This window comes from Osmia bicornis, chromosome 12 (assembly GCF_907164935.1).
Source record: "Osmia bicornis bicornis chromosome 12, iOsmBic2.1, whole genome shotgun sequence".
Lineage (NCBI taxonomy): Eukaryota > Metazoa > Arthropoda > Insecta > Hymenoptera > Megachilidae > Osmia > Osmia bicornis.
In genome coordinates this window covers 3,763,654-3,777,340 of record NC_060227.1, presented here as the reverse complement: position 1 = coordinate 3,777,340, position 13,687 = coordinate 3,763,654, and the positions used below count along the sequence as shown (strand labels likewise).

Sequence of the window (13,687 nt, the reverse complement as noted above, 5' to 3'; positions counted from 1 at the left end):
ATAATTTTTGGCTACAAAGGAAATTAATGTTAAAATCACAAAACTTTGGGTTAAAAATATCAAAATACCATCTGTGTTTGTTTTCTAAATACGAAGCAGTTGTAAATAATTGATCACCACTATATTATGTTACTTACATTCATTAATCGAAGAAGTCACTGTGATACAATTTAAAAGACTAAACAACACAAGAAACACTTCCTGTTTACATTCATCATCCGCTACGATTTCATCCTAATCAGATTCAAAAAGCGGCTGGTCAAGCCGCGACCTCTTCGTTAGCATGTTCCCACTACTCGCATGGTAGACGCATCAGCCAGGATCGCGGCTATCTCTCTTCGCTTTTGCTCGACGATCAAACAGTAAGCCGTTTCAGCTCGAGCGGAGTGCGAGTTCGCCGAGCAAGAACGCGAGCCCGGTTTCGAAGAGAGAGCAAAACTGGCTTGACACGCGTGTTAAGGAGCGTCGAGAAAGCTCGATTAACGCATAAACCGCGTCCCGTGGAAATCGTTTAACAGTGTTTTTCGCGATGAGTGTACCTGGCAAGCAAAACCAGAACAATACGTACGAGTTTAATCGTATGCCAGAATACAAGACACGATGGAGGACCGTTCGTGATTTTATCCATGACCCGGCCGAGGGCACCTATTGCGGTAACACAGGAAAAAAATGGGGTAATTTCTATCATTTATCATTCATTAATTGGAATGACATTGTGTAAGAACCCTACGGTATTTATTTATTTGTTTACTCCGTGAGTGATTAATCTCTCAGTGCCACTTTAGAGAAATTTCCTTCGACAAAGTTTATTCATTTTATGAAGTAGGGAAAGTATATTTATTAATCATTTTGCAATCTTTGAAGACAGTGAGGTAGGAGTAAACGGAGGTTAAATGTTTGAAATATAAAGAAATGTGATAATGAGATTTGCAAGTACTTTACTTTTCTGTAATTTGATTATTCGTTTTTTTTCTTATTTAAAAAGTGTAAGCAACAAAGTTATTAATGTTATTGAACACGTGGGCTGATTGTTCTGATAACAATTTACGTTCGAGATTTAAAACAATAAGAAAAATTAAATTCTAAAGGTTCCTTTTAAAAAATTCCGATTATATTATATTTATTATACTTTCTTTTTGCTAAATTAAAAATGTGTCTTCGGTGAGTACCATGGTTCACCGGTGCCCTGTGCAGCACTTGGTTACTGTGATTACCTATAAAATTTCAAGAGTCTATTATTTTTAAACGCGTGGGCGGGTTGCTCTGACGTGTTTGCGCGGGAAATTTAAAACGAACCTAAGAAAAATTGAATTCTAATGCTTAGTTATAGAAAATCTGGATTATACTATATTTATTATATTTTCTTTTTACTAAATTAAATATCGTGAGTCACTGATAGCCTCCCTGATTACTGTAATGATTAACAAAATATTGAGCTAATTATGTTTTAAATCTGTCAAAATAAATTAAGAAATAATTAAGATGTTTCGTCTCTTATTGTAAAATTAAATACATATTCAATACCGATACTATTAGCGTTAATCAAGCAATTTTGTTCATAAAATTAACATTAATATAAATAAGTAAAGAATACGAATACATGTTTGTGTTATGGCTAACGTAAATCGCAAGATGACCCTGAAAGATCTTATGCTTTGGCAACGAGAGAATGAAAAGAGCACCGGAAATAAGTATCCGCGACGATAAGCAACGCTCGAGGAGAAAAGATAGGATCCACTAGAATTACTCTTGTATAGAATAATTGAAAGACAACTGAAAGACACAATCCGTTTCTCTGGTAGCGGTTATAATTGTTATCAGTGGCATTGAAATCGACGAGCGCTTTATTTGATTGACGATAAGAAATTAGAAATTAGATTAATCATGTTATACGTTAGCGTCAGAGTCGGAGTAGGTATAGTACATTGGCGACCAAATCGTACTTTCCTAAGAAAAGTGGCGATATCTCGGGTTCCCACCTTTCCCCGGAGGCGTCATGGAGAAAAAAGAAGTATTTTTATACTACTAAACGCTTTTATAAATAAAGTACATTTAACTTGACCTGTATTCGGTCAAGGTGAATCCAATGGATTTATACAGAACTAATATTTTTTTTAAATTATACAATATTAAATACTATGGTTTATATAACCCATTTGGCCCTGAATATAATTCAGTAAATAATGTTTCCAAAATATTCTGAGTACTTTTTCAAAATTTATTCAAGAAACAAATTATATTTTGTATCAAAATATTGTCACATAAATAAAGTATTTGGATAAGGGTTAATGTTTTAAATAGGTAATAAAGGTTGACCCATTAGGATTTGGGAGATACTAAATAATTAGCTAAGGTCAAATGAGATGGATATCATAGATAATAAAGTATTTATATCTCTAGGAACCTAGATCGCTGATCGGCGATCACCGGTGACCGGCGCCTCAGATTTTAAGTAATTGAATTACAGTAGACTCTCGTTATATTGCCGCCAAATAAAACAATAAAAAAATTGGTCATGAATGAAAATATTTACCTTATGCAGTTTGGGAAATTTTACTAATCTGATAAACCACATGATAAGCCTAGTTTTCATGGATGATGATCCATTTTCTCAAATATACAGGATAAATCAGATGAAGTATTATGAAGTATTAAGTCAGAAACCGTAGCAACTAGTAGGTTTTGTTTTGACCCCAAGATAGTCATTTTAAAAAAATTTTGTATACACCACAAAATCAGGTACTTCATACAATTTAATTTAAAAATACTTTGTAACACCTTATTTGACTCACCCTGTATAATATAGATTGGTTTTTGACGCAATACACGAGTTGCATACAAATTGGTTTGCTTTATCGTTCTTTGAAATATTTCTTGCGTAACGAGACGCAGATAAGAAGCTTTTATTTTTCATACGATTATCATCTAATGACTGTAATCCAGGTTTACCTGAAAAAGATACTAGACCAGGATAATTCCAATTGGATACTACTGTTCATTATCTCGATATAATCTTAAGAGCAGGAACAATTTTTTGAAAATTTATAAAAAGCGTCATTGCGTTATAATTGGATTAAAGTACCTTCTTCAGATTATGTAATTATGAAATTTCGATACAGACCCGGCATTTTCGATACCGGATGAGATACAGAATACTTTATAGGTCAAAAAACAAAATTGATATTCCATATTACTACACCTCTTCTACTTTATGTGGTAGGATTACGCAAGAGAATAATGGTGAAACACCTGTCGAAAATGTATTACAATGCCACGTGGTACATAGAATAATTATACTATGTATTATAATTATGTAACAATTAAATGATATTACGAAATGTTTCATGATACTTTTCTTACATAGAAAGTTTAAATATAACTTGAGCAGAATGTCCAGTACGGAAATAAAAAGAATAACAAGATAAAAAGTAAAAATTTATGTTTTGTTATTATCAATCATTTCTTAACCTTTGAACAGAGAAATCTGGATCAATCGAGACCCAAACTTACATAATATATTCAAGGAGATTAACCTAAAGTTAAATGTATAGTTTTTAAATGAAAGAGTTCCATACATTTTTAATATATGCAATTTAACCTTGGAATATTACATTTCATTCTCATAAATTTTTGTTTTATTTAATATTCTAAATGGCATATATATTTATTAAACTATTAATAAAATAAAATTTGCATTATATTTATATCTATAAATTTTATTATGACCTAAGTTCAATGGTTCATCCCATTAAAGATAAAAAATAATTAAAATAACTGAGACTATCAATTCTAAAACAGCGCAAGTCCACTTTTAATTTGATAACATTTAAAATAGCAAATGAGCTTTCTTTTTAATCATTAATCGATCCATTTGTACTGTTCTAGAATTCATAGCTTGAATTATTATAAAAATAATTTTAGCGTTTTAATAATAAACTTTCGACGAATTATTTCAATTTCAAGATGTAATAATTTAGGAACTAAGTTTGGCAGCAGTGAATTTAACGTTAGTCGGTAAATACCTCAGTAAATTTTCCTATATCTGTTGCACGTCATATTTTATCAGAAATGAATTCTCTTTATGAGTAACGTGATTTTATATCTTTGAATTGGGTAATGATCTCTTATCAGTAATACACCTAAAAGTTCTCGTAACTTGTGTATTATATGTATATTTATAGATTTAGAGTTTGATCAAAGAATGCAAAATATTATTTAGAATTTGTTAATAATATTCAATATATTATTTAAAATTTGTTAAGTATATTATATGTATCACTTGGAAATTGTTTATAGGAAATTTATTATCAAATTTCATATACTTGTGTTTTTGTTACGAACTTTGTTTGGAATTAATTAACTCTAATAACTGAAAATAATTAAAAAAAGAAAATTATCGAAGATTCCAGGTAACATTATTACTGTATTAATTTCGTAATATACACTCGCAATTAAATTCGAATTTTCCGAGAAAGAAAGTGATGTTCCGGGTTACCGCCCTTCCCCTTAGGCGTTCCCGAGGAGAATGACGATATAGGAGAGGAGACCCCACGTATATATATAGGTCTCAGGCTCCCACCACTTCTGTATAAACGTTTACGCGGGAAATTTTGAATCGATATTTATTTTATTATTGATATTCACTAAATCTTATAGTATTTCTAATAATGAAAAATCATATGATTTTGTTTTTAAATCACTTTTAATATTAATATTGTCAAAATTGATTTGATATTATCGTCAAATAATAATAAACATTGTCAAATCCTAATTTGATCACAAGTGTATCACATGGAAAGTTTAATTTGAATAATTAAAATTATAGCATTACGACATTTAATATCTTCAATATAATAACTGAATTCATTTTTTAAATATTTCTTTTAATGGAAAACAAGTTCAGCAAGATACTAGAAAAATTCATTTGTTCCTTTTTTCTAATCGTTAAAAACACTCGTCTTACTACTTCAGAACAGGTTCTGAAGATCGAAAATGATTAATAAAAAGACAAAATAATGTTAAACTTATGTTGGAGTTCGTAGATAATGTAAAAAGCAGTTGTACGAGGAAACCGGTCTTTTAAACGTGTATTTCCTGGTTGTATCGTTTCTCAAATGGAGGATGAGAATTTTTACGTTAGGTTGCTAACGAAGTGTGCATGCAAATTAACTGGAGGTTTCACGGTAATTTCAGCTATTAAAGTAATTTCCTATTTCATTTTTTTTTCATTTGTTTCATAAATTCAATGTACCGCATATCAAGTAGAGACGAGAAGTGACACTGAAACCTCGTGTGACTTTGCTTACGTGTTTATAAAATGAACTGCGCTCGTTTGAAACATAATTCTATCCATTTTCATCTTTCCCACTTCGTGTTTAACATGTATTTTTTATAGTTTTCAACAGAATTGAATTGATACTTGAATTGGAATTTAAAAAATGATTTCAGTATTTTAATTCTTTTTGCTTGCAATTTGTTTAAAATTTTTAATTTTTCCATTACAATAGTTCCAAACTTAATATTTGTAAGAAAATAAATTACTATTTAAACTACGAATGGTTTTTATTGATGAGAAAGGAATTAGAAGAATTGCCAAATTTTTGGCATTCGTGACGTCGATCGTAATGATTAATCGAAGCGGTCACACCTACTAATTAGGCTCTTGTAAAACTAGGGGGTCGATGTGTGCGTAGTACCCCTCTTGTCCCTATGCTGTCCCTTCTTGTGATCGATGAACAGTACAATAATATACAATAAATAAATATTAAATTATGACACTGAAGAACTAACGGTAATATATACAGAACTGCACTGCTGACTATGCACAGAAAGCGTACTAATATCTAAAAGTAAAAACTCTATTTATCAAAAGTCAATAGTTGGATGATGTACGTCTAATTGTAAGACACAAAGAAACATTGTTCCTGACATTTATCTTTAGTTTTCCTCAAACCGTGCAATAAGAAACATAAACTCATTACCAGATACGAAAAACATAACAATTTAGTGACGTATACTTCTCATAAGTAAAAATAGCAGTAATGACTTTCTGTATGGTAATTCAAAGATTAAGTCTTGTTAAAATGTCATTTCCCTATCACTTACTAGTTTTTTTTAAAATTCTATTTATCTTCTAAAGTGACACATAATCTACACAAACAAGTAACTGACTAAAATTAACATATATAAATAGGATAGAAGTATTTTGTATCCTATCAGAATAATTTCAATTAATTTGTTTATTACAACATATAATAAATTATTAACACGGTTTATTAATTTTTTTTAACTAAATTGAGTTTGGAAACTTCGTATTAAAATAGAATGAAGAAGTATCAAGAATTAACAGAGTTTACCCCATAAACCAGTGGTTTTCAATCTTTTATATTTCATGTAATCCCTGGAAATGTAACATGGAATTGTACAGTTCGGAGCATATCATATTTCGTAATTATATATTCAATTTTATATTACTAAAAAATTAAAAATTGAAAATTACTTCAATTCTAAAATTTCAAAATTCCAAAATTCTAAAATTCTAAGATTCTACGATCCTAAAATTTCAAAACATGAAAAGCAAATACTTTGATCAGAACGACGATATTGTTTATTTTATATTGATAGATGTAATCTTGAAAAAAAAAAATATTACGGAAACTTATTTAGTATTTTGTCGCTTATAATATTTGTAGATTCATGCAATTATTGGAACTATGATGGTTTATAAGATAATATCTTTTAAGAGAAATCATAGTTGTATCACATTTACTGTGTCACAGCATTAGAAGATATTAGAAGCATTAATATCAATAAAGTGCGACAGAAGTTACTTCCGCTCTAATAAATATCACTCCTCATTCCCCCCATCTTTGTATTCTCTCAGTTTTATCCTCCTACTCTCTTTCTGCTTAAGGAAAATCTGATGGAAATAAAAGACACAAATGTCACTCTCAAGGCTGACAACCCTTCTCATTTGCATCAAATGTCATAGTTATCATCGTAACTCACATAAGACATTACTATGGTTGAAAGATTAACCGTGTTATAGAACTTTTAAGCGTAATATTGGGCTAATAAAGTATGTCGCAAAATATAAATGACAAAACACTGACTACATTGTTTCTTTTAATTGTTCAAGTGTATCTAATTTAAGGCGTTGGTCACCAGTAACCCATACTACATTCAACATGTTATTAATTTATTGTTACATTACAACAGTCCTGACACTTCTTTACTCAACCTCACCCTAAAATTTTATTTTTTTATAGAATTTTCAAAATCTTCATTATCTTCATATCTTTCAGTCTATATTGGAAATCTATATGTCTAGCAAACGTGAATCGCAGTGAAAACATAGTAGCGAGTGGCCATCATAGCGTACGCTACTCTTGAAAAGGCTACTATATTTAGATCGGACTTTGGCACGGTGCCCATACTTTAAATATTTTCCGTTCAATCGTCGAAACGGTGAAAACTTTCGAGGCCATTCGCTTTTACGATTTGCCTACGCGAATTAAAAATGTTTGACGTAGAACGATATGCTAAAATTATTTTAAACAGTTTTAGCATATCGATAAAGAGCAACTCAAATACATTCTGTACATACACTTATTTTTCAAATTTAATTCTTAACATATCAAGATATAAAGTACGAACATCATATCAATTTTCCAAAGGTTTTTAATTTTTCTCCAAAAATCATTTTAACTAATTCTTTTGAAAATCTATTGTCATTTACTAGAATTAATAGAAATATATTATTTTGAATGGTATTACTACCAATGTACATTCACGATCAACGAGCTTCAAAAAAAAAATAATAATAATAATTGTTAACTCTGGTAAATAATAAACCCCGGTAGGCTTTCATGGGTTTTCAGGTTTCGCGGTTCCAAACCCTCCCCGTATGTCTCCCCTTGCGGGGATCACACATAACCTAACTCCCATCCGTCCCCGGAGACGGTCCTGAGAAAAGTGACGATGCATCGGAAGAGATCCCATACATATAGTCTGTGGTCCCCCCACCACTTGCGCATACACGATGACGCGGGAAAATTTGAATTCATATTTAATTGCTACACACTAAATTTTATATTTTGTAATTAAAAATTATATTATTCTTTTTTCTAACCTACTTTTAATATTAATATCCTATTTTGAGAATCGCTATTTTATGTAGGAAATCCTGATTTGATCGCAAATGTGCAAAAGATAAATAAGAAGCTTGAGATTTTTAATTTTTAGATTAAATACTCCCATTCTTAACAATTTTTGTTTTTACTAATTCCAAGAATCTTTATAATTTGTCCAGAATTCTTAATAATTAGTCTCAATAATATGTCTCAAATAAACATCCATTGGTACTACGATGGTCAACGTGTTAAATAAATATTCTAACAGTATAAATATCTATTCATTGAAATTCATTTGTTAATTTATCCTTTTTTTATTTCGTTTTCAGCCATCACTGGAATTTTTTACACGTGTTTCTTCAGTGCATTGGCCTTGCTCTGCGCCATTTGTATGAAAGGATTAATGGCTACTATAGATTATGAAAAACCAAGGTGGATTTTGGAGGAAAGTCTAATAGGAACTAATCCAGGTATACCGATAGATTATATTTGTTATACTTAAATAAAAAAAAATTGTTAAATAGAAATAAAATTAACAGGAAATATTTAATGTTCTATAGCTCTAATTGAAAAAATATTTTAATTGTATTAAAGAGAAAGGGCGATATTATGGCCTTCTATTGCTAATTTGTCTCCCTTGGCGATTTTTATATTATAAAAAAACCATCTTACGAAAATTTCAGCTAAATTGTTTTCTTTTTACTTTCATTTTTTATCACAGATAGATAAGCTTAAAATTTGCAAACAGATGAAACATATTTGATAAACAGAACAAATCGTTTTGAAATTTTGAATCGTTCTCACCACATTATAACATAAAGTGGTTGCTTCTCAAAGTGCTCTATAGATTGCAGTAAAAAAATTTAAGAGTGAAAAAATTCAAGAGTTAAAAATACTTGAATATGAACAGTGTACGAAAATAGCATATACGATCTGACGGATTGCTTACAGAAAAACATGAATGTTATATTTCATCGATTCGTTCACTGCTCATCTTCATCGACACATCCTTTGAAATATTCTAATGAATCAATCTAAACAAAAGCATTCATTAATTTATAAAAAGAAAGCATTAGAAATGAATTGTCACGTGTAAGACTAATTTTGCGTCAACAATGTGAGATTTCCTTTCGAATTTGTACTTCTATTTTAAAAAAATGTTTAATATTTAACATTACGAAATAGGGTATAATGTAGTAAAGATTCTGATAAAATAATAAAGTAAAAAACAACATAAATAACCTAATTTACCTAGAAATGCTAGAGAAATATGTTTGTCTAATAACGAAATATCTAACAGGTCTAGGATTTCGACCAATCTCCAACAACACTGACGAAAGATCATTAATTTGGTATAGTTCGTCGGATCCTAATTCAGTGCAAAAGTGGACTCGTCTATTAGATACATTTCTAGCAGGTAAATAATACATGATAATGTATTTATATATAATTTTGTACAGTAAATTTAGAATTTAAAATGATTGTAATTCCAATAATAATAAAAATAACTATTTTAAAATGCAATTATGATAATTAAAGATAGTTGGTTCTGAAACAATTTCAATAAGTAAAAATAAAATTACGTACGTATATCCCATTAGAATTAAGGGTAACTACTGGAAATAAAATAATTCTGGAATTGCAATTACAATAATCGTAAGAATTTAGAAAAGTATAGAAGTGGGTGTGCAATAATTATTCTTTTTTACATGGATATCCTCTATTTTATGCAGAATACCAAAATTCGTCGCTATTACCGAACGGCGGTAGAAATCAACAGATTTGCAATTATGACACACCAGTTAAGCCTGGACACGTTTGCGCGGTTGAAGTGAACAACTGGGGGCCTTGTTCGCCTGCTCAACAATACGGTTTTAATAATTCAGCTCCTTGCATTTTCATCAAATTAAACAGGGTACATATACTTACTACACAAATAAATAATAAAAATGATATTCATAAAAATACTTCATAATTACACTTATTAGTGATAGAATAAAATAATTGAAAAAATATCATTTATATCCCTTCACTTCTAAATGCCTTAATTTAAAATTAATTTTAGTTTCATATAATCTAATGTTATTATTTAACTAATTCTGTTATTAAATATAATAATGCTAGAATCATAATCATAATTTAATAAAGATAAATAGAAATTATTTACACTATGTGCACTAACTACGCAATGTAACCGATGACGCATCATGTGCGTCATGTATCCTCCGTTAATGGTTGGAGGAAATTATATCGTAAATTAATTTATGTATATTTTATTTACAGATATACGGTTGGTTACCTGAATATTATAATGATACCGAAAATTTACCAAGTGAGATGCCACAGTCGTTAGTTAAACACATCAAATCCGTTAACAGTACTTGGGTTAGTTATTTATTTCTATTTATGTTTTATAACAAATACTGTTATACATGACATTAAAGTACTGATGAAATTAAACACTATTTCGTGAAATATTTTTTTTTTTTAATGAATTTAAATACATTTGAATTGACGAATACACAGGATTTTTTTAATTTAGTTAATTAATTTTTATTACAGCTGAATACTGTATGGGTATCCTGCACTGGCGAAGATCCTCATGATAATGAAAGTATCGGTGAACTAAATTATTATCCTGAAGGTCAAGGATTTCCAGGATATTATTATCCCTATCAAAATATCCCTGGTTACTTAAGTCCCGTTGTCGCCGTACATTTTCTTCGACCAGCAAGTAAGTCAATTTCAATTTTATGAACATTAACAATATTGAATTTAAGATTCAATAAAGTATAATTTTGATTTACCTTTGTAAAATTATAATTATAAATCTATCACTAGTATATTTAATGAAAGAATTAGTTAAATAATAACATTAGATTATCAAACTAAAATTAATTTTTAATTCCTTAAAAAATAAAAGTGCGGTGCATTTTAAGCACGCAATCTTGAATATCTTAAGCTGTCAATAATGTTCTATTGTATATAAAAGTTTTATAATTAAACTTTAATTAAGAGGGCACAGTTCCTATTGTATAGACTGATGATAAGATCTTATAAAGTATGTATCGTAATATTTTAGAAACAAAATTGGGCTTTAAAAATTAACAAAATATTACACTATTTTCCCTTTTTAATTAGAAATATCTAATGAAAGATACTAATATATTTAGTAATTGGAAATAACTTTTGTGCTTAAAAATTCTCACCTGTGCTATGCTATACGGGAATTTACCCAATTCGCAAATCATACTATATTATAAGATGTTATTATAAATGGGATAGCTGAATGCATGTACATTATACAGTATCGAGCAAAGTAGGCTTCCTCAGCTTCAAGTTGCGTCTATAGGATCCCATTGTATACTCCGACATCCCACTGCTCCCTGTAGACGATCCCGAGGAGAATGACGATCGCAGAGACCCACGCGCATCTTTATAGGATTGTGACTCCCCACCATTTGCGCATAACCGTTCACGCGGGAAAATTTGAATCAATATTTATTTTATTATTCATATTTCGTAATTATATACTAAATTTTATAGTCTTTAACAATTACAAATTATATTATCTTTTTTTCTAAATCACTTTTAATATTAATATTACTAAACTCAAGATATTAAGAATTCCTGTTTCCTCTGTAATGCCATTTTTCCTAAGGAAGCTTACTTTGTTTGATACTGTACTTATCTGTATAGACTAAAAAAATAATATTAGAAAAATTGAAAAATAGAAATAAAAAAGGCTGCAAGTGCCATTTAACAAAAATTTCATAAAACGAATGTTTACATGAAAATTAATATCAGTAAATATGGGTGAAAAGTGTTAATTATAATTATTCGTATAGCTTTTAGCATCTCTAATAAATATAAATCAAAAACAAAAGCAACATTTTGATAAACAAAAGATTGTTTTCTTCAGAAATGCAGTTTTAGCATTTACAGCCTTATGTATTTTCACTCTTCGATTTTAAAATCTACTAACTTTTGCTTACTAATTACAAAATAAGATGTATAATCTTATAAATTGATAATAACTATTGTACCTAACCTGCATATAATACAATGGACAATTTTTTCCGTTTGCTTTTCCAGGGAATCGGATAATCAACGTGCAGTGTCGAGCTTGGGCGAAAAACATAAAATACACTCCATCAAAAGGCAAGAGAAGCGGTGGTGTGGTTCACTTTGAACTAATGATTGACGAATGACAATTGTCGTGTGTCGACAACAAAAGATGTTTTGTCTCTTGACAAAAAGATCTTATAGAAAGACGCTCACTCGGCGTAAAGAGGAACTAGCCGACAAAAGCAAAAGCCGACGGGTTGAATTTTTGAAAACAGTTGATGGTCAAGGAATAGTTAATTCCTGCTCAGGTGAAATTCAGATACTAGTAATCGCTAGTATTTAGGCAACAATATGTGACGTGAGTATACATATGTATGTACAGCATTAAAAAAATCACTACTATTCGAGGTCCATTTGAATCCATACATCTGTTTTTCGTTCACGCTTATCAAGTTATTGGCGGATACTGCTATAAAAATAAAATCATTATCGATCGTTTCACTTATCATGATTTTTTAAAGCTAGAATAGATAAAGCATTACATCATTACAAGGAAGTAATTCATTTCACATTTCAAATAATAAAATTCAGCTACTGGTACTTATCTTATACAGATTAACTTTTTGATGCAATTTTAAAGCAAACTTTTAATCTTTTTTGTAATCTAAATTTGGTACAATGCATATTATTATAGTAAAAATCAGGAGATGAAAAGAAAAAGAGTAGTATCAGTTTTGTTCATTATCTTGTGATTTACAGTGATAAATAGATGTAAAGAAATATACATAATATTACCTCGTTATCTTTATTTATATTGGTTCATCAACCTAGATATAGCATACACTGCAACGAAATAATTATTAAGTGTTTTAACTATGATGAGCAAAGAATAAACTGAAATTGTTCTTAACATGTTTTAAACTGAAATGATATATTGATTGCATTTTAAAACTATTGTAAATTTAATTGTTAATTATGTAAACACTTAGCAGATTTTTCAAATAACAAATATAAGAACAAAAGTAAAAGCATTCATATTGTATGAATCTCTCTCAATAATGTTTTCATTAAATTCAAACAACTTCAGATGCATATTATTATATTTTAAGAAATATAGTCATTCTCTTTCTTGGCTTAAAAAAATAATTGCTCTGATATAATGAAGTCAAAATTCATTAAAGTTGAAGTTGCTTGAAGTTGCAGCATTAAACATCGCCAATTATTTTAAGAGTTATACTTAGATATAGGTACTTATTAAATGTATGTACTTATGTCGTTTATAGTGTTCCCATAAGAGATTGTTTAACAGCATTTTGTGCTGATAATAATAACGATGTATCCTGTTGTATAAATAAAAACAGTTTTTAAATGTGAATAAATTTTGTAGATAATGACTATGTATAAATAGGATAAAGAATTGTAAAAGATGGCGAATTATATTACCCAAATATAACCCAAAGGAAAGTCATTTACTTTAATTCCATTTC

The 13,687-nt window shown here is 29.4% G+C and overlaps 1 protein-coding gene across 1 annotated transcript; it reads left to right on the top strand.

Annotated features, from left to right (window-relative positions):
• The first annotated feature begins 292 nt into the window (after window positions 1-292).
• On the top strand, window positions 293-13,678 carry LOC114871412 (sodium/potassium-transporting ATPase subunit beta-2-like). Its single transcript, XM_029177247.2, has 7 exons — window positions 293-674; window positions 8,462-8,602; window positions 9,433-9,549; window positions 9,866-10,047; window positions 10,416-10,517; window positions 10,695-10,866; window positions 12,228-13,678. The coding sequence occupies exons 1-7, from the start codon at window positions 530-532 to the stop codon at window positions 12,341-12,343; spliced, it is 975 nt and encodes a 324-aa protein (XP_029033080.1). The 5' UTR covers window positions 293-529; the 3' UTR covers window positions 12,344-13,678.
• Window positions 13,679-13,687: the final 9 nt, after the last annotated feature.